Source organism: Castor canadensis, chromosome 5 (genome assembly GCF_047511655.1).
Source record: "Castor canadensis chromosome 5, mCasCan1.hap1v2, whole genome shotgun sequence".
Classification (NCBI taxonomy): Eukaryota; Metazoa; Chordata; class Mammalia; order Rodentia; family Castoridae; genus Castor; species Castor canadensis.
Genome location: NC_133390.1, coordinates 113,809,556 through 113,835,432, shown reverse-complemented (window position 1 = coordinate 113,835,432; position 25,877 = coordinate 113,809,556). Strand labels below are relative to the sequence as shown.

At 37.9% G+C, this 25,877-nt stretch overlaps 1 protein-coding gene across 4 annotated transcripts in view; it reads left to right on the top strand.

The window, feature by feature from the left end:
• Positions 1-22,256, top strand: part of Mme (membrane metalloendopeptidase) — a 112,410-nt gene extending 90,154 nt beyond the window's left edge. For 3 of the 4 annotated variants that reach the window (XM_074073945.1, XM_020174109.2, XM_074073944.1), the window contains exons 17-23: positions 712-770; positions 6,832-6,951; positions 8,378-8,511; positions 8,623-8,688; positions 13,088-13,183; positions 13,515-13,591; positions 21,095-22,256. In XM_074073945.1, coding sequence (XP_073930046.1) covers positions 712-770; positions 6,832-6,951; positions 8,378-8,511; positions 8,623-8,688; positions 13,088-13,183; positions 13,515-13,591; positions 21,095-21,194 — 652 coding nt within the window. In that variant the 3' untranslated portion in view covers positions 21,195-22,256. The remainder of the gene's footprint in view (positions 1-711; positions 771-6,831; positions 6,952-8,377; positions 8,512-8,622; positions 8,689-13,087; positions 13,184-13,514; positions 13,592-21,094) is intronic. The other variant, XM_074073946.1, reaches the window with a different exon arrangement.
• Positions 22,257-25,877: the final 3,621 nt, after the last annotated feature.

Sequence of the window (25,877 nt, the reverse complement as noted above, 5' to 3'; positions counted from 1 at the left end):
TTTAATATTATGTAATAGTTATTTATGCATCCTTCTCATTTCCTCAACTAAACTTGAGGCTCCTATAGACAGGACTGTGTTTTATAAACTCTAGATTCCATATAGAGCATAAATCATGATATAGACTGACAGATGACTTTAGTTAAGAACCACCTGGATTTGACTTTGCAGTTATATTAAAATATATCTTTACTCAGTTAGCTAGAAGTTTACATTTAAAGAACATAGTTTTGAAGGGCAGTAATTAAAGATGCATTGTTCTAAGCTAACTACCTGAGATACCTTAATTCCTAAAAAAGCTCTTTGCAAATGAAGAGTTTAAAAAATTTATAAAGATATTTGAATCTGAAGTTCTAATGACCTATTCAGTACTTTGTCAACTGTTCCATAGTTATTTAGCATTAGCAGTATAAGGGTAACAACAGTGCAATATAATCTTGATCCACTGCAGTTTTTGAAAGGGTACATTATAATAGGTTTCACACTGTCAGATGCCTGCATAAAAATTCGTACAAATGAAATAACAGATTGCAGTCCTGATTTTCCAAGAAACAGAAATATTTCAAATGAGGTTTCACCTAGTGAGGTAATTTTAATTTCTTGATCATATTTCAAACAAAATTCTTCTAAGAATAGTAATACTATTGTGGTAAGCAGATGGAATCAGATAATGTGGTATCTTTTGATAACACGTTCTTACATTTTCCACAGGTGGATAAGCGGAGCAGCGGTCGTCAATGCATTTTATTCTTCAGGCAGAAATCAGATGGGTAAGGTGCAACCCTAAATAATTCTGTCACATTTCTCTGTGATAGCCCACGCATAATGCATTGTATGACCACTTGTAAGACCTGTCCAAAATGAAAGCCAAGCTGAGTTACTGATTTATTGAATGTACTTCTCGAAAGCAGGTGATTCCGTGTACCTCTTTTCAGTATAATGAAAAAACTTAAATTAGTACAAATCATATTAAGTAGTCTTGTTTCTTTTACAACATTTCCATTCTTAGCTAAAATGGTTTATCTTGTTCCTAAGTGCTTTGTAACATTTCTTTACATATGTCTCTATAAAGCTATACTGACTTTCAGACTCAGTTTATCAGCAGTTTAAAGTGGTCAGGATTCCAAGAGCCACCTTTTACAGATGCAATTCTCCTGGTGATTCTGCATTCTGCCTCTGGTAGATGTGTCCCATTTCATCCTCATTCCAAAAGCCTCTGAGCAGTTCAGAAAGTTGAAACCTCATTTGTATTAGGCTAACCATATGAAATTGTATTGCTAATCACTTTTCACCAAAAGAGGAAAAAATTATATGTTCCCTGAAGATAACACCACAGAAATAAGTTTAAAATTAATATACGAATGAGTGAAATAATGAATATCTGAATGACAAAGGTATGGTGGGTTTTCTTTCTCTTCCTGTTTAGACCTGGACATCTTTGAGTTCTATCTCTCTATTATATCAATGGGCTTGGTTTTTTTTCCAAAGGCTTTTAACTTGCAGAAAGGTACCCAAGTGATTCAGTCCTTTCAGAGTTATTCTAAATGAACAGTAGAGCAGGCTTCTCAGAAGGATTCAGTCAGCCTGCATTTCTAAGAATAGTCCAGAATCAAGAATCAAGAAGGCAACGATCTCAACATTACTCTAAACTACTTTTTTTATATCTGAAAGTCTGTTCTAAGCCTCACTTTTAAAATTCCACTACCAGTTTGATTAGAAGTTATGAAAACCCATCAAGATATTTATCATGTTAAAAACCAAACCTTGAAGTATATCCTTCTATTTTAAAATTCTATTATACCTTTCTCCTTTGCTTTTAAATCTAGAAAGTTGTCACTTTTTCTTCTGGTATTTTTATGGTTTTTATTTTTAAAGTAAAACTTTAATCTGTCTGGAATTCACTTTGGTAAAAGATATGAAAATGAATTATATAAAGTAGTCAGAAAAGATTATCTTTATACAAGATACAGATAATAAGCAAGACCTGTACACCTAAGTTAAAATCAGTTAGCTCAAAGTCTAGGCTAATATGTTTTCTGAATAAGAAAATGATTACTTAAAATTAGACCAAACCTGCTTAATGATCAACTCAGAATCTATGCAGTCAGTCCTGTGTAATATGTTCTAGAGACCAAGTCTTAGAGCTTTTCTTAGAAATGCCTTCATGAAGGATCTTCATTTTGAAGATCTTTCTCTCCCTCTCCTGTTCTTGTCCCTCTCCTTTTCCCTCTCCCTCTTCCTCTATTCAAGTGATTTTAGGATTGAACCTGGGACCTCATACATACTAAGCACACACCCTACTGTGAGCCATATCCATATCTGCAATCCCTGAAGACCTCTTTTTAATATTCACAGTTCTGTCAGCGTAAAATCTAGCTCATTCTACCCTGAAACCAAATCAACATAATTAACTTTCAGTGTAAAGTAATTTGAGGCAGCTAGACCCTTATTTCTGCATTAGGGTGAACTAAAGAGTACAGTTTCATTTCCCTAAAGAACAGGGAGGACCTTGGATCCCCTTGAAACTGGGGCTAAAATGTCTTCAAGGCTAGGAGTCAGGTGGGTCCTCTGTAGGACCACACTGCCGTGTTCTGCCCTTAAAGACAGAGACTTACATAACTCTGAACTACCCCAGGTCCCTAGTGTCCCCAAATTGGTTCACTTCAGTGAAGAGTGGGGGTTTAATGTTCACAAACCAAAGAAACACACAGTACAAGGAAAAGGGAGGTAAAGGCAAGGCAGCCTAATATTTCACAAAGTAGAGTTATCCTCTGAGTAATCAAGAATTGGCTGTAATAAATGCTCTTTATATATAAGAAAAACCTTTCAAAAGATTCTCAAGATCAACTCATCTGGTGAAAAATGAAATAACTTGTTAACCCCTTTTCATATGCTTGTCTGTTAAGAAAAGGGAAAAGTGTCATGCAAGAGGTGAAATTTGAAATGTGTACTTTTTCTCTTTGAGAACTCATTTAAATCTTAAAAACAGATGTTTAACTAAAAATAATTGAACATTCAGATCTCTATGTTTTTGATAGAAATGTGTATGTGTGTGTGCATTTCAATACAAACATGCGTGTCCTCTGCAACACTTCTTTAATTAATGAGGTAGGTATAATTAGAGTTGATATGGAAAAGTATTGCCATGTGAATGACCCCTCCCCCACCACGTGGATACACAGGCTATCCCAAATTACATTGCCTACAATTACTCATGGGATGGAATATTTGTGTTAGTACATTTAAAGTAACCTTTTTTTTTAAATTTAGGGAATCACCCAAATCAATAATTTCCACCTTTTAATTGAATCCACTCCGTTTCTTTGTCACAACTCATGTGTGTGGACTACCTTCCAGTTTGTGGACCCTCCACCACTTCACAGCAATAAAAAAGTCATGTCCAGGACAAGAAGACATAATGAATGAGACATAATTCAAGGTCCCCTACTTGGCACATTTGCTTCATGGGCCTCTATAAACCTTCATGCAGGCTGTTAGGAATGCTGCACTGTGAATATTTTGTCATGTTTCCCTGTAAATTCAAGGCACTAGTCAATCATTTTATTAAATCTAAAAATTATATTCAGAGGAAAAAAAAAAGAATTATCACTCAGGGCAAAAAACAACAACAAAGAAATCATGTTCGAGGAAATGATCAAGGGGCCGGGTATGGTGGCACACACATAATCCTGGCTACATGGGAGGCAGAGATGAGAGGAGTAGATCTAAGCCCCAGCTTGGATAAAAAGCATGAAACACTATTTGAAAAATAGTGGGGGCATGGCTCAAGTAGTACAGTGCATGTCTAGCAAGCACAAGGATATGAGTTCAAACCTCAGTAACACACACACACACACACACACACACACAAAAGGGGACAGTCAAATCAGATGGAAAGTCTAATGTATCCTCATTCTCCTTTTTCATTAAAGTTGCAGAAGGAATTTTTTAAACAATTTTTTTCAATTTTTGAAATGTCTCAATTATTGAGTTTATTCATTTCTTGTAGGTTTTGAATATGTTGAGATAGGGTTTCCAAATTGTCATTCTTAGGAATATTATTTTCAGACTTGAAAATTAAAAGAAATGTTTTCAAACACATTGCTACTCCATTTAATACAAAGAGACTCTTTCATTATTTTCTACCAGAAAACTGTACCTGTTTCAAACTTGAACTTTATTTAAAGTATTCTAAAAAGAATCACTTGCAGTCTTAAAAAAATAAACCAAGGAAGTTGTCAGGCAGACTGAGGGGATAGAAAAGAAAGAAAAGGAAACCCAGTCTCTTGTTTCATGGACCAGTGACTTATTTAATTAATTAACTTGTTGGCAAATCACAACAGTTGTGAAGTTTGCTAGCAACAGCAATGAGGCTAATGAGGGAAATCCTCATTACAGAGATTTAGCTGACAAAGTAAAGGGGAGATCATAATTTGTGAAGTTGAACTTGAAGACTAGTATTTATTTGAGCCATAAAAATCTTATCACTTGCTTGAAGAACAGCATATAAGGCTGTAATTAAATCAGTAGGATCTTTATAGTTAATGTTTAGTCTTGATAGCTCATTTCATAACAGCATTTTATATAATGGGTAGATTTTAATCAAAGCACATAGTGTGGGAGATAGTGCTCAGTTTAAGTTAATAAAGTACTGCACATAATTTTTTATACTTTAAGCTAAAAATAATTTCTTGGCACTGTTGAACAGCTCAGGCAGCTACATGTGAGGTATAACTTTCATCAAAATTCTCCAAGGACTTTTTTTATTATTTTGTCATTTGAATGTTATGGCGGCTTTCCAATTTTTTAACGGTTTGGAGAGCAATTAAATTGCTCAGTGTTTTTAAAGTCTCCTCGGTAAATATCTAATATTTATCCCTGAACCTGACTCAAGGTTATGTCATATTTAGCCTACCTAAAAGGCATTTGTTACTGTGTGTTAGCTAGATCTTATTAATTTTTTTTCTTCTTTTTTTTCTAAAGGTCAGGGCTCTTTGCTTATATTCTTCATATCCTGCAAGAACAATGGTCCAGGGCTTTATGTGTAATTTGTGTTCATACTAATGATTTTTTCAGTTGCATAATGTCTCAGTTACTTAGTGGATGCTAGAGTTTTAAAACATGAAAGATAAAATTACCAAACTGTGCATTCATTTTAATTCATTTCTAAGATCAAAGATTAACCACTCTTAACAACATTGCCCCAAAGCAATGATCTTTTTTTTTTATTAAAGAGGGAAAATATATTCCAAGGGAAGAAAGTAAAAACACATTAATCTTTTTGCATTTTATTTATTTTTTATGATTTTTGCATTTACTCACATGAGTATACAAAGTTTTTTATTCTAAGGGGACGATGCAAAGGGATAGACCAGGGGAAGGCATGAGAAGCATAGAGAAGCAAAAGAGGTTGATGGAGTCCAAGACCAGGAAGAAGATGGAAGATGTTATATTTCTTTGGAGAGCAATGACAAGCCATCCATAGTTTCTTAGCAGAAGAGGGATAATGATGGATTTGTACTTCTCATCTAACTGTAGAATAGACTAAGAGGGTAGATTAGATTTAGGGTAGGTTATAGTTGAGAGACACTGATTAGGAGATTAAGTAATTCTTGACGCCAGAGAAGAGTGGAAAGTAAGATGGCAGCAGTCAGACTGACCAGAGAAGGTAAATAAGGGATGCTGATGCAAGGAAGGGGCATCACCGGGCTTTGCCTAAGGATGCTGTAAGAGACTGCAAAAGAGAGCAACAGAGTGGCTCAAGTGGTAAGAGTGCCTGCCTAGCAAGCATGAGGCCCTGGGTTCAAACCGGAGTGCCATCAAAAAAAAAAAAAAAAAAAAGACTTTGTAAAAGTAAAGGCAACTTCCATAAATAGAAAAGGTTCATTGTTGGGCATTGAGACCTAGAAAGTGACAAGAGCTAATAACAATGTCAAGAGAGTGGATGGTTTAGCAGGGAAAATGAGTATAAGTGTTTGATACATTATTGACACATTACAGTGTTTATGAGATACAAAAATGAAGAGAGCAAGCAAGTCATTGCGGATGTTAGACATAGAAAAACTACGGTTCACCTATTTACTAACCTTTTTTAGGACACCTTCTTCCTTTATTCAGCACATTTTCTCACACTGATTCTTCCAGGCTCTGTTGTGGTTTTAGGCTGTGGAGATAATGAACTCACTAATACATGGACCAGTGAACCAAACACGAATGTACGTGCAGACACACAAATCTCTGCTCTCAAAGGACAAATATGTTTGAGATGCTGAGGTTGGGAATGGGGAAGATAGGAAAAAGAAGGACTCCGACATAAACAACAAAATCAGTGGAATAGGAGGTAGTCACAGATGCTTTGATGAAAATCAAATATGGTTATGTAATGGAGAGATGCCTTTCACCATGTGTCTCTGTTTAGGTAAGATACTAGTGAAGATGGATAAAATTTTACAGATAATATTAAAAGAAATACTTGTGTTATTAACTGTTTCTTTCAAACATGTGTGTGTGTGTGTGTGTGTGTATAAGGGGAAAGGACTTCCTGAAAATTGGTTATAAATTTTCCTTGCCCCAAACTCCATGCAGCAAAAAGCAATCTTAAAAGAGATTGGAAAAAAAATTGTGATGAATAAATCATAGATTGTGGCGCCACTCCAGGACGATCACTTTGTTGTCATCAATAATAAAAGATTTGCATTTGTTCCAATCACAGAAGATTTTTGTATATACCTGAGTGAACCGACATAATGGAAAACAGGTTAGCAAGCAAGAAGCCCAACCCCAGGTCTGCTGTCATAGAATAATGTCACAAGTCATCTTCTCTCTTTGTAGTCTTCCCAGCAGGCATTCTGCAGCCCCCCTTCTTTAGTGCTCAGCAGCCCAGCTCACTGAACTTTGGGGGCATCGGCATGGTTATAGGACATGAAATCACCCACGGCTTTGATGACAATGGTAAAGTATAGGTGACATTTTCCTGTGGCTGAGATATAGCCTCATAAATTTATTAATAAAACTACATTATTCATCAATGTATTATCTACATTATTTTTACTATACTTTCAGTATTCCCAAAACAATCTAATAATGAGGTGATATCTTTTATACTCTTGAAAGAATAAAGCAAATATTCATGGGAGAAAATACCATATTTGTCAACACCAGCACTAAGGCTTGGTCTTATTTCCTGATTGTATACGTCTTATCTTGCCAAACTCTTTGAGCGCAAGATCCATGTATTAACATGAGATATCAGGTAAAAAACTTCACCTACGTGCTATGTTCACAGTGAGGAACTTTTTTGCAATTAAACATGGCTCTAAATGTCAAAATGGATATAGAGTTTCAATAAAATCTGAGAGGACTAGAAGTGAATAGTTTATATGTAAAGAAGTAATTTTAGTTCATAAACAGAAAGTAGCAAGAGAATGATAGTGAGAAAATTAATTATTTAGTAAGTATTAAGCAGACCTGACTTTAGAGAGCATAGAAGACAGGAACCGTCCAATTTTTCTCAGCTCATCTACACTATGAAATCACCTTAACAGCTAGGTGCTAATACTATCTCCACTTCCAAATGAAACAAAAGAGGCACATAAAATGCCTGTGGAGAGTTGCCGTTGATGGAACCAACATGTGAATTCAAGTAGTTTGGCTTCATAGCCCTTTTCATATTTACTACTTCATAAATATTAAAATGATGACAAAGTTAAACGTCAAAATGTATGATATACATAAACGCACCTGGATCTCATAAAGGTAAAAATCAGTGTAGTTCAGGTTTGGCAGGAAAGCTGAGGGAGAGAGGAAAACAACAAGTCCCAGTATCTCATGAAGGGTGGGAATGTGAAATGAGTGCCAGAATAAAAAGGCTGATTTTTAGAAAATCTCAAAATGCCAAGTTAAACAGACTTGGTTCAGGTGGAAACCATCCAACAGAACAAGGCACGATTTCGGGAATATTGATCTGATGGCCTCATTTACGATACTGAGATCAAAGGGATGAAATATCAGAGTCAGTCCTAAGACTCATCAGTGAAGGCTTTCCCAATTCTGTGGATGAGGAAAGACTGCAGTTCTGCCCGTCATCTGTCCAATATAAGGTTCTCCCACCTAGCAGTATTTCCAGACACCTTAGTGGAATAGGTGACTTATATGAGTGTCAGTATCCTTGTTGTCATATATTACAGTTTTAAAAATGTTACCACTGGGGAGTTGGGGCAAGGTGTGCAGAGTTCTCTATATATTATTTATTGCAACTGCATGTGAATCTACACTTATTTCAAGAATTTCAATTAAAACACGAAGCAAAATAGGAAAAAGGTATCTTATTATAAGTCGTGTAGTGAGTTTCTATCCATGTTACTTAAATATATTACAGGAAGAAACTTTAACAAGGATGGAGACCTTGTTGACTGGTGGACCCAACAGTCTGCAAATAATTTTAAAGAACAATCCCAATGCATGGTGTACCAGTATGGAAACTTCACGTGGGACCTTGCAGGAGGACAGCATGTATGTCGCTAGCAGTTTCCAGAAAAGTTTCAGATACATGCAATCATAAGTGGATTGTTGGTGTTTTTCCTTAACAGTCCTACTTAAAGAATCTTTTTTTTTTTTAAACAGCTCAATGGACTTAATACCCTGGGAGAAAACATTGCCGATAATGGAGGTATTGGCCAAGCATACAGGGTGCGTGATATTTTCTTTATTTATAATGTTTAATCATTTATTTAAAGTCTTTTGCACATAGAGCCTGAGTAGAAAATGTGAACTATAAAATGGAAAGTATATAAGGAGAAAGAGGGGTGAGCATGCTAACTGTAAGGGTCAAGTTTCTGTAATGGAGCTGAGCATCATTCCTTAAGTTTCCAAGAAGCCAAGAAGAGAAAATACTGAATGTTATATCAAAAGAAATGAGGAAAAACACAAGTTCTGTAGAGAAGGCAACATTTTTTCTAAGAAATAATCTCTGAAATAAATTTCTTAGAAAAGGTGTCCATCAGAAAGATTATTTCAGGGCCATTGATAAGTCTAATGAACAGGACCCTCAGTTTCCCATAAGGCAAGGCAGCATTTGGGGGCAGTAATCAGTATACACTGAACAACAAAACAAACACCTAAACAACACAGGGCAAGAATGTAAAACAGGTCACGCTGAGGGGAGGAGGAGGGTAAAAGAAGGAAGTAAAGAAAGTGAATATGATTGATGTGCTTTCTATACAAGAATGAATGTAGAATATTTAAGCCTGTTGAAATCATCCTAAGAAAAAGAGTAAGATAGGAAAAAAATAGAGGGGATGAATCAGTTTGGGTTATAATACATATATACATGGAAATGTCATAATGAAATTCCCTGTATAGCTGTCTTCTTCTTTTTTTTTTTTTTTGCTGATATTTTTCTTTCTTTTTCTTTTTTAAATTCATTTATTCACATGTGTATACATTATTTGGGCCATTTCTCCCCCTTGCTCCCTGTCCCTTCCCTCCCCACCCACCCCTCCCTACGCTTCCAGGCAGAACCTGTTCTGCCCTTTTCTCCAATTTTATTGAAAAGAAGACATAAGCAATAATAAGAGAGACAAAGCGTTTTTGCTAGTTGAGATAAAGATAGCTACTTAGAGAGATTCCTAGCATTGCTTCCATGCACAAGTGTGTTACAAACCAAATTGATTCATCTCTACCTGACCTCTTCACTAGTTCCTGATCCCCTCCCCATATGGGCCTCTGTCACTTTAAGGTTTCTGTATTAGCTCCTCTGCAATGGGGACATCAAACACTTTCAAGTGTTTCTTACCTATCCCCATTTTGGGTTTCCTACCTATCCCCATTCCTCCCGTATGTGCTCTCCCCTTGTCATGTGACCCAAGTTCATCAGCATTGCTGTATTTGCCCTAGATCTAAAGTCCACGTATGAGGGAAAACATATGATTTTTGGTCTTCTGAGCCTGGCTAACCTCGCTCAGGTTGGTTTTCTGCAGTTCCATCCATTTATTTGAGAATGATAAGATTTCATTCTTCTTCAGGGCTGAGTAAAACTCCATTGTGTATAAGTACTACATTTTCTTAATCCATTCGTCTGTAATGGGACATCTTGACTGTTTCCATAACTTGGCTATTGTGAATAGCGTTGCAATAAACATGGGTGTGCAGGCACTTCTGGAGTAACCTGTGTCCCATTCCTGTATAGCTATCTTACATAAACAAAAATGTCATTTTTCAAAAATGAGGGACAGAAAGGTAAAACAAGTCCTGTCTGGGAATTAGTACCAGTATGTGTGGAGAGATAGATGGAAAGGGTGAAGGAGGTTGAACATGATGGGAATATTATGTACTTGTATGAAAATGGAAAAATGAGACCTGTTGAAACTATTCTAAAAAGGGGAGGAAGGGTGATAAAGGAGAATGATGGGGGAGGTAAATTCAACTAAAATACATTATAAGCACTTTTGTAAATGTCACAGTGTATCTCCAGTACAATAATATGATAATAAAAAAATAATGAGCATAAACCACACACATGCTACATGAAATCAAAGTCTGTTGGGGTGACACAGTTAGGGACCTGAAGTGATGTGGCTCCAGTATGTGGCCTTGTTGTTGCCTAACTATTATACTCAGAGGAGTATTACCAATGGAGTATGCCTTAGAATCTCATTAAGCCTTCCATTCATTCTTGCATTCAACAAATACTTTTATGGGCTTTGTTGTGTGTTTAGCACAAACAAAAACTTCTAAAGTGATGGAGATTCAGCAACATACCCTCCATAAAAGATGCCAGTATTTCATGATCAGAGTAAGAATTAAAGGATGGTATAGTGAATGCTATGTGAATAAGAAAAAAAGTAAGAATTTTCATGAAAGAGTGGAGGAATGATTTCTCAGAAGCAACAAGGAGTGGGGATGATTTTGAGTGCTTCCTAGATGCTGAAGTAGCTCACAGTAGAGAGAATGAGCAGAGTCATTGAGATGGTACAAGAGACAAGGTATCCATGGATAGAACCAGGTTTCTCAAAGATGAGTATGGATGGGTTTGTGGAGTGAGTGAGCATGTAGGGTTATTTGTTTACCATAGAAATGCTAGGGTGGAGAGGTGGAGGAAAACAGCGGTGATTGTATCAGGAGAGAGGAAGCACCAGAGCAGCATAGAAAAATGACTGATGGGGTGTGTGATTGTCAGTAACCAAGAATAATCAAAGTATGAAGCCTAGGAGATTAAGCCAGCTAAAGGTTTCTGAAAGAATGAGTCTCAGCCCATCCCTGAGGGATGGTAGATCCCTGCTTTGAATGCCAGGTAGTTTTTTTTTTTAACTGGATGCCAGACATTGTGCATTTTACTTTTTTTGGATGCTGGGTATTTTTTGTTTTTCACTATTCTTAAACTTTATTCTAGAGAATAGTCAAATTCCTTAGAAATGGTTTGATCCTTTTGGCTTGCTTTTACAACCTCTTTCGTGAACCTGAGACAATGCTCAGTTTAGGGACAATTATTCTCCACAGTTAAGGCAAAACCGTACTGTGTGGATCTTGAGATTTTCTACTCTTGTCCTGTGTGAGTACCAGGCACTGTTACCTCTAATGCTTTCAGGTGAGTCTTTTCTAGCACGGATAGTTTGCTCACATCAGATCAATGCTCAGCTGAATGTTTGAGTGTGACCGTGTGTGATCTCTGAAGCTCTCCTTCTTTAAGTCCCTGGTGACCCCAGACTATCAGCTTGTTGTCAACTCAGAGTACCCCAGATTCTAAATGAGTTTTCCCTTCCCTTCCTTTTGGCCTGAAAACTCATAGGGGAATGAGTTGGCCAATCACAGGATTTATTCTGTTTGTTTACCATCTCTCAGGGATTCTTTCCTTTTTTGTCTGATGTCCAGTGTTAAATAGATCATTGTTTCAAATATTTTGTCCATTGCTTGGTTATTTTGGCGGGAAGTACATCCAGTGTCTGTCATTTCACCTTAACTGGAAGTGGCAGGCATTAACACTCAGAGTCATCTCATGGAGATTCTAACATACAGCCAGATTGAGAATCACCTCTGTAAAATGTAGCCCAATTTTGGATTTATGGACCTTCTATAGAGAGCCTCACCTAGGGCCAGTATAGAATTACAATAATAAAGAAAATTATAGTTGTACAAATATTTTATTGTACTTTGAAAGTACATGAATTCTTTACAGGCCCCTCTGCTAAATGGTGAGCTCCCTAAAAAGCAGATGTAAGTCCTTCTCACATCCCCAGAGTCTCCACATGGAGGTTCAGTAAGTCTATGGTGATGGCAAACAAAAAGAAAGAAAATATAATTTCTGCTCACATAATTGATCACCTTCCTTTGTAAGAAATTGGAAATGATCCAGCTCATGAATGTGTATAAATCCTTAAGGGTTCAGAACATTTTCTGACATTTAAGCTGCCTAAATTCCTTCCTCCTTCTATTTTTGTCCTATCTCCAGGGAACAGAAATAGTTGCTTATCCTTAATCTTAGATTCATAGGATACTAGGCCTCTAAGGAATCCCTTTGCTTTTGACAAGAATCATTCACACTAAATCTGGTATGAGTCTATTTTGCTAAACGTAGTAGCTAAGCTGAATATAGAAATTACAGATCACTCCCTTGGCAATCCAGTCCTCCAGTTGGCTGGACTTACTCACCCATCTATAGAGCAACATTTTGATAAGCTTTCTATCATGTGTGAAAGTCATCCGTTCATTCATCTCACATTTATTGATCATCTGACTTATGCCAGGCTCCTGTCATCTCTTACTCAGTACCTTGTTCTTTTCAGAGCATTTATAAATAAATTCTAGTTTTCTTCCTAATCCATGAAATAGTTATAGGTTTCCATACCTCAGTGTATGGTGATTTTAGAGCTATAGCAGTGGCTCAAGTGGTAGTGCTTACCTAGCAAGCACTAGGCCCTGAGCTCAAACCCCAGAACCACCAAAAAGATAATTAACTAAGAGAGCAGATTCATAAATATATGGTGATTTTGATATAAAAGATTAATTATTTGATTACGTAATCTTTTGTATAAGTTCATATTTAAAAATTTGAAATTATAAACATCATGTTTCTATTTTACTAACTGCCTAGGCCTATCAGAATTATGTTAAAAAGAATGGTGAAGAAAAATTACTTCCTGGACTTGACCTAAATCACAAACAACTGTTCTTCTTGAACTTTGCCCAGGTACTGCATCTTTCTTGATTGATAATTATGATGATTATTTTGAGTCATGATTTCACAGTGAGTTAGAGCCTACATGTGATCTTTCTTGTTTTAATCAATTGCGGCAGAGCACTTGACTTGCTGACCTTCCATTGCTTAAAACGGAGTGTCACTTCACCTTCGTGGTAAATGATTCTGTTCTGGTTGCCCTTCGTTGAACATTATCCAAGCAGTCAGTGGTTGAGGAAGGCAGAATTGCATTTTAATTTTATTGTCCCCATCCTGCACAAACAAATAATCCTTGACTAAACCTCAGCACACTGCTTTGCTTTTTTTCAATTTCCATATCTAGGTGTGGTGTGGGACCTACAGGCCAGAGTATGCCTTCAACTCCATTAAAACGGATGTGCACAGTCCAGGCAATTTCAGGTGCGTGGGTAAGAGCCACCAAGGTGTGCCAATTTGGTTCTGTTGCCTCCTTATTTGGAATTTGACTTTTTCTAATTCTGATTATATAACATTTGGAAATCCAGTGTATGTGTGTGTGTGTGTGTGTGTGTGTGTGTGTGTGTGTGTGTGTAAAATAGTTCAACAGAACACATCAGTGTGATGTTTACACAAGCTGGCCCTTGCTGCTCTTTTCCTCAGAATATATGTGCCATTGCTTCAGTGCTTAATGGATTCCAGCAAATATGTCGTCTCACAGCAAGGACTGCATTTAAAGCTAGCAAAACATATTTCTTTTTTTTTTTCCTTTTTCTTTTATTATTCATATGTGCATACAAGGCTTGGTTCATTTCTCCCCCCTGCCCCCACCCCCTCCTTTACCACCCACTCCACCCCCTCCCTCTCCCCCCACCTCAATACCCAGCAGAAACTATTTTGCCCTTATTTCTAATTTTGTTGTAGAGAGTATTTTGCCCTTATTTCTAATTTTGTTGTAGAGAGAGTATAAGCAATAATAGGAAGGAACAAGGGTTTTTGCTGGTTGAGATAAGGATAGCTATACAGGGCATTGACTCACATTGATTTCCTGTGCGTGGGTGTTACCTTCTAGGTTAATTCTTCTTGAACTATTTCTAAGAGGTTGTGAATGGGTTAGGCCTAGATTAGTGAGTTCCAAGTTCCAAAGGAAGGTTTCCATTGGACATGAAGATAAAAACCTACTAATAAGAAGTTCTCCAACATGGAATCCTCAAAGCTCCAGAAAAAGGACATTGAAGTAGAGGTCAAAGAATAACCCATTAAGGTTTTAAGGAAAATGCTGTACAAAGAGGAAGACTGAGTTGTATGACCCCAAATCTAATCTATGAATCTTAGAGTTCATAGGCTGAAAGAATTTGAAGGTGGAATTCTAGATCTCTATGTATTTTCACTTGCTTGTGTGTGTGTGTGTGTGTGTGTGTGTGTGTGTGTGTGTGGCAGTGGGGCTTGAATTCAGGGCCTCACGCTTGCTGGCCGCCACTTTATCACTTGAGCCACTCCACCAGCCCTGTTTCTATGGATCTTAATGCTGTCCCTTCCCCATTTGCTGATCTACCACCACCTTCTAGGCAAGAAAGTCTGAAAAAAAGAACTAAAAATTTTGTAGGTTAGAAAATAGAAGTAGAGAACTAATGGGATAAAATTTTAAAACCCTACCTAAAATGAATGTGAATATACTACCTTGATCATTCGCTACTGGGGGAAAGCACATTTAATCACAAATAATAAAGTCGCATACCTACATACTAAAGAATGTACTTGGCTTGGTTTAGTATTGTCTTTGTCATTATCACCATCACCAGCTAATATTTTTATTAAGTTCTTTCAAAATTCATTCCCTCAACAACTATTTATTGTATACCTATTTTCTATTTAATGTGAACTAAATTTTATGCTGCTAATATATCCAAATTAACTTTTTTTAGATAGGGTCTTATCACCCCCTCTCCTGAGAGGAGGAGCCTTGGACTCTATCTTCTTTCCTACAGCCTCCTAGCGTAGCTAGGATGACAGGTGCACACCACCCTGCCCCGATGATTTTTTGAGGTGGAGTCTCCACAACTTTTTGCCTAGGCTGGTCTTGAACTGCAATTTTCCCAGTCTCTGCCTCCTGATTCACTGGGATTGCAGATGTGAGCCATAACGCCCAACCCTAACTTTTTTTGATAAGACAGACTATTGTTATTATCAGTAATTATGCTTTTTCTGTTTATTAACCTAGTGAAATCCTCAGAAGCTTCAGTGTGTAGAACCATTTATTTCCACAGCAATAGTGATACTTTTCACTTCTCATTTTGGCTTTTTGTGGGATTTTCCTATGTCTGTTCCCCAGTGTGGTGCCTTTACATAAATAGGAAGGTTTACATTACCAGTAAAGTTGCTGGAGGATTATGCTGATGGGTATGAGGTACATGTGGGTTTGAAAATGGGAACTAGGATTATTTTAGATATGGGGTCAGACAGAATAAAAATTCTTATGAAACAAGTTATAGACTTTGCAACATTTCCTGATCAGCTAGCAGTCAAGGGCTTTTTGTTGCTTCTTTCTTAGGTTCTGCATAGTTCAGAGTGTCAGTAACTGATTTCTGGTTAAGAAATATGTATATATTTGATACATTTTAAGAACCTTTGTAAATGCTACAATGTACCCCACCCAGCACAGCAGTTAAAAAAAAAAAGAAAAATATGTAGGGAAGTATATAACAGCATTCTACCTCTAATTTTTAAATGAAAACAATATTTATTTACAAATATGAGATAATTTGTATCTCTTTTTTGGTTCTGGCTCCAAAAATTCCTCTATTTTTCATTCAAAATAAGAGAAATATGTGTGTGCTTTTAGAAATAAACGGATTACCAACCTTTTGTCAAGGAAATTATTATTTTCTCTGGAGGTAAAAGGATTTCCTTGGCAAAAGGTTGAGGTTACATTTAGTTTTGGAAACAGGCTGCTTCCTGGCTATACAAAGTCAAAAGTATTTTTTCAAGAACTTTAAAAACTAACAGACATTTTTGAGTTGCTATTCAAAAATTGTGCTTGGTGGTGTATATAAAAATATCTCCAAAACAGAGAGAGATTTGTAATCTTGTGAATCTTGTGCTCAAATAACATTGAAAACAAAAGACAAAATACACATGCTAAAAAATGAAATCTGTAACACCATAGTGATTAGCTCTAGCCTACAGTTGTTTTATTCTTCCTAACTAAAGCCATATGTACTTTAAAATAAACCTTTAAAACCTTTAGTATTTAAAACAAAAACATTTTCCCTAAATATACTGGAATTTCAATCCACAATTTAATTATTGACTTCTTTTTGGAAACCCAGTTTTTGGTTAGCCATCATAGTCACAGTGGGGAATGATTAGGTTATAATAACATTAACTATGCAGTTCTCTAAGTTATGTAGATACAGTGTTTATGAGGGTCTGATTATTTCTAAAACAAGTCAGAAAAATGAGAGAATATTCTTTGTAGCACTTTATGCAGATATTTTCAACTAGCATGGCTGTTTTGTGTCTTTCTATAATTTAACATGCTTAGGCTAACTAACCCCTCTCTGAAATGTTCATGTTTCTTCCATGAACCTTAAATACTGGCAAATGCCCGGATGGATTTTAGTGAGCTCTGTGGAATTCCTGAGAGTATCTTGTAATCTTTAGCAACTGCCTAAGACTCTCTTCAGGCATTTGTTTCTTTAAGAGTATATAAAGAGCATATGGTCACCAATGTGACTCTGCTTTCAAAGAATCATCAAACTAGTTAACAATTATTAGTGTATTCAAAAATGAAGCCAGTGACATGTAGCCAAGGCATTCACTTGAAGGAAGTAATAACAGGTTGTCAGAGGACTTATTAATTGCAAAAAGTGTATTCAGTAACTCAAAAATCCAATTAATTTTAAGCAGGAGTAGTCAGATCTATTATAGATCAAAAGTCCATTGTTGGTCACAGGGACATTCGGCTCCTTATTGCCTAGATTTTATTTGTCAAGACAATTAACAGTAACAGCACAATCCATTATTTTATATAACAAGGTAAAAAATTCAAGTAAATGGACTAAAGAAACAATCAATGAAAGTTTTCATCTTCTGTTATTAAAAATGCAAACACAGAAGCTACATAGTTTAATATAGCATTAAATTCATGTAAGTATTGTATGAATATTGATGACTTTAGAAAAGGGATTCATTATATTAATAATGCATCTACTTCTCAAAATATTTATTCATGTCATCATCCAAAGATTTGATGCTATAAACAGCAAACATTAATTAGAGACTAGAAAGTAAGTGAAGCTCTGATGTGTTGTCGACCTAATTACTCAGAATCAAATTGTCTAAGCAAAATCTTGGGGTGGAAAAAAGAGATGGAAGAGAGACGAGGAGCTCAGCGCACATCAGATTGAGTGCTTTTCCATTGCTAACTCCCAGTGGTGGTTTCCAAAGACTGTTCTTTCTTTGAGAAGTCATTGTTTCATATTTAACTTAAGAGAAATGGACAATCAAGTTATAGGATTGAACATTTTTACTGAAGTACTTGTTCCTGTGACTAAATCTAAGACACATCCTGTGAACATATTGTAATAAAATAAAAACAAAAGAGTGCATGAGGTCTTTCCCCTATCCGGTGTCTAGTGCTTCCTTCATTGAGAGGAGGATTAAAGCAATGAGTGAAAGCCCCTACTATAAAGAGAGGTCCCTAAGCCTGGAACCGTAGAGACCAAACAGCAATGAAAAGTCCTGATTTCCAAGATCTTTCGATTTCTCCATATACAGTCATTTTGGCTACATTATGGAAGTGCACTTGCTCTCTTAGTTAAGCATGGTGGTGCACACCTGGAATCCCAGCTACCCACGGGGCAGAGGCAGGAGGATCACAAGTTCAAGCCAACCCAGACAAAGTGAGCTCTGTCTCTGAGTTCAGTCCCCAGTACCAGAAAGAAAAAAAAAATGAATTTGCTCTTTTCAGAATTTTGTTTTGTTATTGGCTTTTGAACAAAAGAAATTCAATTCTCACCATTGTTCAAGGTAAATGTGCCTACACATTCAGATTCTGGGAAGAGCAATCTTCTGGGTTGCAAACTAGACTTCTCACTGTGTCCTCACATGGGTGAAAGAGTGAATTTGTTCTTGAACATTTCAGATGTAAGAAATGAACACTGGTTAAAAAATCAAGTTAAGTCAAGCTGTAAGCTCCTAGCCTGAGACAGGAGATGAGGAATTGAATTTCAGTAGTTTTTAAGTATGCTAATTCTTCGGGTTATCCAGGAATCCAAAGATATCACATGGGCCCAGAAATGAGGGAATAGCCTTCTCCTCCATCCTGCCGTGCTCCACTTGAGTCAGGTGGCTCCTCCTCCAGTGGTTGTGGGTGGGGCCTCCAGTGCTTCCATCTTCAGGTCCAGGATTCAGCCATCCCACCAGAGGTGCCTGAGGGTCTGGCCCAACATGGGAAGCATGCTTTTGTCATTGTCACAGCCTGCAGCACTGCACCCAGTTCTGTGGAGACCAGTCACCTCCCACTCAAATGGACTGACATATAACTCCCCTGTTCCACACCAGAAAGACTCTTAGTTTTATGATGCCACAAGCAGCCCTAAAAAATAAGCAACCAAAAGGGTTTTACATGCTCTCTAAGGACAGAGGAGTTGTTACGGTGGGACTGCAGGTTCAGCTGATGTGTGGATGGGTGACGAGGTATAATGTCAAACTTAGAGAAAGTCCAGACACAGATCTCTTTTCTGCAGCGAGGGAAAGGGAAGGAACTGTCTTTCTCCTCTAATTGGTCCATAGTGGCAAATAAGCAATAAATTCCTATACACAGTTTTTTCTTCCTAATGACCATGACCAAGTCACAGGTTCGTTCATTCAGTATGTGTCACTGAGTTCTGTGATAGCAATCACTGTTGGCTTTGAGAGTGCAACTCAGAGCAAAATTTGAGTCCTAGGGCTGGGTGAGGTGGTACATACCTGTAATTCCAGCTACTCAAGAGGCGGAGGTAAGAAGATTGAGGCTTGAGGCCCATCTGGGCAAAGTTAGCTCAAGACCCTATCTAAAAAGCAAACTAAAAAGCAAAAGGACTAGGCTCATGACACAAGTGTAGAGTGTTTGCCTAGCATGTTTAAGGTCATAGGTTCAATTGATTCCCCAGTGCAAGAAAGAGAGGGAGGGAGATTGGGAGGGAGGGAAAATATTCACAGTACTTTGACCTTGTAGAGATTACAGTCTAGTAAGCTTGAAAGGGATGGTAGAAGGAAGTAATTTCCATAATATTCAACTAAGGACTCAAGGAGGTGATGTACAAGGTTTGAAAGGTGCTAGCCTTTGACAGCAGATGACCTGTCGCAGGGGGTGGGCGTCCACAGAGCAGCTGGTCCTGGACAGGGAAAGGGTTGTCTGGTTTGAGGAATGGAAGTAGCTCAGCATTGTGTGAGCCTCACGTGGAATGGGAAGACAATGGCACCATGAGAGTTGTTTGCGTAGGCTGTAGCCACCAGGACTTTGGAAGCCATAGAGAGGAGTCCAAACTGCCTTCAGCCACTGGGAGGGCTGAAGTAAAAGAATCGGGGAATCTGGTTTGAGTTTTGAAAGGCTGCACTCAACAGCTCTGTGTGGAGAGTAGGTGGGACGGGAGATCAAAGCTGAGAAGTCAGGTGGAGGGATATCACATAAGTCAGGAGTCTCCCATCACCCACCCCTGGTCTTTGCATCACTCCAGTGCCCTTGCTGCCAGCCCCACCTCCCACCCCAAGGCCAGCGAGGCCAGGGCAGCACTGATCCGGCAGGAGAAGGGAAGGAGCTGGCTCAGGGCTCTGCCTCATTGTGTTGGCCTGACTCCCCCTGCAAACGCTGCTCCATGCTGATAGTGATTTGGATAGTGTTGTTTTTACCCATTGGGGTGAGAGATAAGAAGAAATGGGCATTTCTCCAGCCCTTTCCAGTATTCACTCTGAATCTAGCTTCTGATATTTAAGGAGTCCTTTTAGAAAAAAGCAAAAAACTGTTCTATCTTCCCTACTAAGTCAAATCAAAAATATCTATTAAAAACCTATTATATTTAAGCCAAGCATAGAGGTACACATCTGTAATTCCAGCACTTCGGAGGTGAAGGCAGGAGGATGATGAGTTTAAGGACAGCCTGAGCTACTTAGTGAGACCCTGTCTCAAAAACACAAAAACAACAAAAACACTATGATGTTTAAACTATTACATGAGCCCTTTCAAGATACAGTGAGAAATCACAATGTTTTTCTTTGGCCAAACTCTTTTTGCAAAAGTATGAATTGCTCATTTATTTTAAAAATACACAGAAAGTGAATATAAGAGGTGAGGTGTGGTACATGTCTATAATCCCAGCTACCCAGAAGGCAAAGATTGGGAGGTTCATAGTCAGAGACCAGCCAAAGCAAAAAGTTAGCAAGATACCATCCCAGCAAACAAACCAGACATAGTGATACATAGCTGTAATCTCAGCTTCATAGGAGGGAGAGGTGGAGAATCATGGTCTGAGGCCATTCCCAGACAAAAATGCAAAACCCTGTCTGAGGTCTGGAGGCATGACTCAAGTGGTAGAGCACTTGTTCAATACTCCAGTACAGCCTAACAAAAAGAAAAGAAAGTGGATATAAATTATCAGCCCTCCATTACAGCCCAAAGCTGCAGGCACTGTTACTACATGCATTGTACAGATGAGGAACCTTCTGTGCAGAGAGGACTCAACCAGATTCAGACCACGCAGTCTCTCCCGGGCTTGGTTAGTTCTCCATTTAAAAACTCTGCTAATGAGAAAGAAATGGCTCAGAGGACCAGGTTTTTTGGCTTTTATGTCCTTTTGAATTTTAAAATCCAGGTTCACTCGCTTGCCTGTGGAGAAGTTCTCCAGGGTGCCAGGGCAGTGTGGCGAGTGCAGATGCTGACGGTGGCCTTGTCTGTTTGTGTCCAAGGATCATCGGGACCTTGCAGAACTCCCCAGATTTTTCTGAAGCCTTCCACTGCCACAAGAACTCGTACATGAATCCAGAGAAGAAGTGCCGGGTCTGGTGATCTCTGGGCAGCCTGCCCCCGAGGCACAAATGGGAGCGCCAAACCAGGAGGAAGGGGCCCCAAGGTCACGGCGGTCACCTGGGGGCCACTCACAGAGATGAGCATGAAATGCTCAGGAAATTGTCTATCCTCCAAGTGTGCAAGGAGGTCTACAATTCATCCAGTCACTTTTCACTGTAAATAGTGCTTCATTTCTAAAGATAGTATTCATGCACATTTGCTTGTCGCTGGGGCTGCCAGTTCCATGCTGTCCCAGAAAACAGTGCAAACCACATGCTCCATTCCAGGATGCCTAATCCAAGGGCAAAGGAGGGTGTCAAACGCAGCCAGGCCCCAGGAGCGCAGCAGGGGCACGACAGCTCAAAACCATTGCTAGGTACTGGTTTGTGCTTTTATTTGCAACGTCTATGCGCCTTCAAAACCTTCCAAAGAATTCTCACACATAACTGGGGCCTTTTTGCCACACATCGATTAGTCATTCTGTCATCATTTTATCTGAAGCACTCCTACGGAAAAAAAAAAAATGAATGTCTCAACTGTTTGTTGTACCTGCTTCATTGATTTGGAGACTCCTGGGCCCCTGAAATTTTCTAAGCAATTTCTTGCTCTCAAAACTTGGTCTTTTTAAGGGATTTATAGTAATGTATAAATAATAATTTTTATATTTAATTATTAACTACATTGATGACTAAGTAACTGTTATTATAGGTAGATCATTGAATGTCAGAGTTTCAGACCAAGATCAACAGGTATGAGCCAAGATCTGGAAAGTGATGTACAGATGAAAGTTTGAGACTTTTTAAATTTATAAATCATATTGATGAAAAGCTTTAAAGCACAAACTTTGGAGTAAAAATTGCCATTGAACAGTTGTCTGTAAAATATTTGTGGTTTACAAGCAAGATTTTCACAAAACTTGCCCTTGAGGGTAGCTACAAAAGGGAGAAACTGCACCTATATGTAGCTAGGTTCTGTGTCCACTGGCTCTGTGACTCCATGTGTTTTCAGGTTTGTCATCTGATGAAAATATTTTGGTAATAAATTGAAGTTATGAGCACATTACTCCTAAGCCTGTGTCCAAGCTGTTCAACTTTGCAAAACACACCTCTGTATAAAAAGGGGAAGACTCTACTGGACTTGCTTCTAGATTCTGGAAGGGGACTGTCTAGTCCCTAGCAGGGATTCCTCCCTTGAGACTTTCCTTGTTCCTCTGTTTTCCTGTCCTATTGGCTATTTTAGCTCATTTTATTGCTGGATTAAAATTTTACAAAGATGCACACTTCAGAAATTCTTATTTTTTCTAAGAAGTGAAAATGAGAGAATTTCTATATGGGTGTTGATTGTCTCACCTCTTGGAAAATGCCCATTTGTCTTTAAAAATGTTATTAAAATACAACTCTTATTTTTTCTAAGAAGAAGTGAAAATGAGAGAATTTCTATATGGGTGTTGATTGTCTCACCTCTTGGAAAATGCCCATTTGTCTTTAAAAATGTTATTAAAATACAACTCTTATTTTTTCTAAGAAGAAGTGAAAATGAGAGAATTTCTATATGGGTGTTGATTGTCTCACCTCTTGGAAAATGCCCATTTGTCTTTAAAAATGTTATTAAAATACAACATATGTACAAATCGCATAGAGCAGAAGCACACAGTCAGTGCTAGCTCCTCTGAGTACAGCCCTGCAGCCACCACCTGTAAGAAAGAGCACAGGATCCTGGAAGCCACCTTGGTCATTTCAGTCTTCCATAGAAACTGGTATGCAGATTCTTAATGTCCTGTCTGACTTTTCTCTCAGCTTCCTTTGTGACATTGTGGTGCTGATTCTGGATCATTCATTCTCGCTGCTGAATAATATTCTGCTGTGTGGCAGACGGTATACAAGTCATCTATCCCATTGTTGATGGACCCTTGAGATATTTCCTGTTTGAGGCTATGACAAATAATTTAACTATGAGTTAGGACCTACCCCTCATATTAGCATCTTTACTTGAACATTTAATGAACTAATTTCCCCAAGTCCTTCCAAATAGTTGCTATAAATATGAAAAATCTTGCTTCAGACTAGCCACGAATATCCTTATCCTTTTTCCCTTTTATCACAACCACCATTATCATGGATAATTCAAAGTATATCTGCATTTCTTTAAAATAAACTTAAACATACCTAAGTGATATTTGTAGGTGGGTAATAGAATCTCCCAGTTCTGAATAAAATGGGTGTTTTTGCGTTATTTTAGTTCTGTATGTCAGAATAACTAAAGAGACAGGATTGAGTAACTAGCATAAACTATGAAAGGCCACCGATAGGACCAATGGAGGAAAAGTCCCCAGGTCCTGAGTTCCCGCTGCTCATATAAATATAAGATTTTCTTGGGCTGAGGTACAGGTAAAAGTCAGAATAGCCAATCCTTCCTTATCTTGCACACATCCAGACATCATTGACTGCCCATGGTACTCTTGTTGAGTCATACTACAAACCACTGGTGTCACAGCATTAGAGAAGACATCTATAATCTCACACATAAATTCAGTGCCACCACAACTAGGTTCTGGTGAAGGAAAGGGTTTAGAAACTGAGACCTAGGGATGGAAGATGGTGCCTCAATATGGGAATGAGGACCAGAAGAAGTTTTTGGCTGTGTTGGTAACAGTGGTCCTCCATGCTGCAGTATCCATGTGGATTCTAAGTGCATGATAGAAAGGAGGCTCTCCTGGAAGGTGAGCACTTGTTCCATCAGACTGTGTCACTACCGGCAAAGACCTTGGGTGTTTATAATTTCTTTGGGCCTCTGCTTCTCCCACCTAAATAAAATAGACTTGGATTCCACTGGTTCTCACTAAGAGAAGGCCTATGTGTCTCTTTCTGCCTCATGCTTAACCTGCCCCCTGTTAAGAACCATGTGGGCAAGATAATCTCAATCACCCACCCGCACACTTAAATGCCTGAATCCCGTAGACCGTATTTTTGTCCAAACACCAAGGACTAAAGATTTGTTGAGTTTGGGTATGTGCTGCTGTCAATATTAGGCATTTAAGCAGGGCAGAAGCTTGTTGATTTTCTCAAAAGCATTTATCATTCCTGTTGCCACAGATGGAGCTCTTATGCAGAAGACATCTGTTAGTTTGGAAAGAAAATGATTCCACTCTGTCAAAGAAGGATAATCAGAAATTTTTATCAGGTTCCTGTCTCAAGAATATAGAATAACAATAAAAAAACATTTTTCATACTATTGCTTTTATGCCTGCAATGCTCTATTCCAAATCCTCCCACCCTGTGTAAATTTCCACCCCACTTATGTCTTGATGTGAAGACTAAATGGAGATTTTGTGTCTATGTAGTCTTACAGTTTCTGATAGCTTCAAATTGAATCTTTTAAAAAATGAATGGTAGAAACTATTTTACTATTTTTGTTTGTTTGTTTTACCACCCCTTCCCAAAATAACCTGTTTTCTGATTGGATTTGTTCTCAAGAGGTAAGTGAAATGATTGCCAAGTGTTACAAGAGTCCCAAACATGATCAAATGACTTAGAGGGAAGCAGAACGTGACTTTGTGTGCTGCTTCTAGGCTGAGGGACTTGTCCCTTTGGTTGACCAAGTGGAGAGAAGAGCCACATCTGACTGCTGTCAAATGGCACGTTGTTTTGCCTTCTAATCTTTTCTCTATCAATATTTTCTTAGTCTTAACTCCTTTGTGTTTTGCATTTCCTCTAAACAGTGAGAAACACTCCCGTCATTTCAGCCCCATAGACAAAATGTGAAACTTGCATTTTGTTTGAAAAAACAAATCTTGGTTGTGCAAGGGAAGCCTGGCAGAAAAATAAGCATTGGTTCTTGCCAGAAATAATGATGGGCTTTCAGCTTGGGAAGTGTAGAATGATTGGAAAGCCCTGTATTTATGTTTAATTTATATACTCTGGGATTTCCTTTCTGCCCAGAAACTAACAAATTTTGCAAATATTAAGTATAATACCATCTTACTATATTCCTATAAATATACTTGATATCACCTCCAAGCTCCATCTCAAGTTATAACTCATTCTAAAAATTTATTATATACCCAGGGATACACAAATGGAGTCAAGTAGCTGGTTATTGTTTTCCTTGATATAAATCCTTCACACATTCTCTGGATGCTCTATGTGACAGAAAATCAAAGATAATATGCTAAGATATTCATGGAAAAGTTACAGTGCCAAAGAAATAGGGATAAAAAACCCTGAATAGCAAAAAATGTTTATATTTATTACATGTGAATACAAAAAGAACACAATGTTTAATATGCATTATCATTCTAATTGTCAAAATAATTTTACATAGAAAAAGAATTGGAAGAATATATGCCAAAAATTAATCAGAACTTTCTCTGGGTGGTAGTCTTGCAAAAGATTCTTGTTTTCTTCTTGTGTGTATGTGCGTGTGTATGTGTGGGCTTTCTGAATTTTAAATTTTTCTATAATGGGAAAATGTTAGTGGTAAAAGGTCATTTTTAAAATGTTACTTGGAAAAAGAAAGGAAGGGAAAGTAGAAGGGAGGAAGATGGGGAAAAAATTGACCAAAAATGAGAAACAGAATTTCTGTCCAGTTCCGATTTAGTAATTCACACAGCCAGGTATTCGGTTTGGTGCCCCAGGTACCTGGTGCAGTGAATTTTAGTCAGGAGGCCCTGCTCCAGGGACAGAG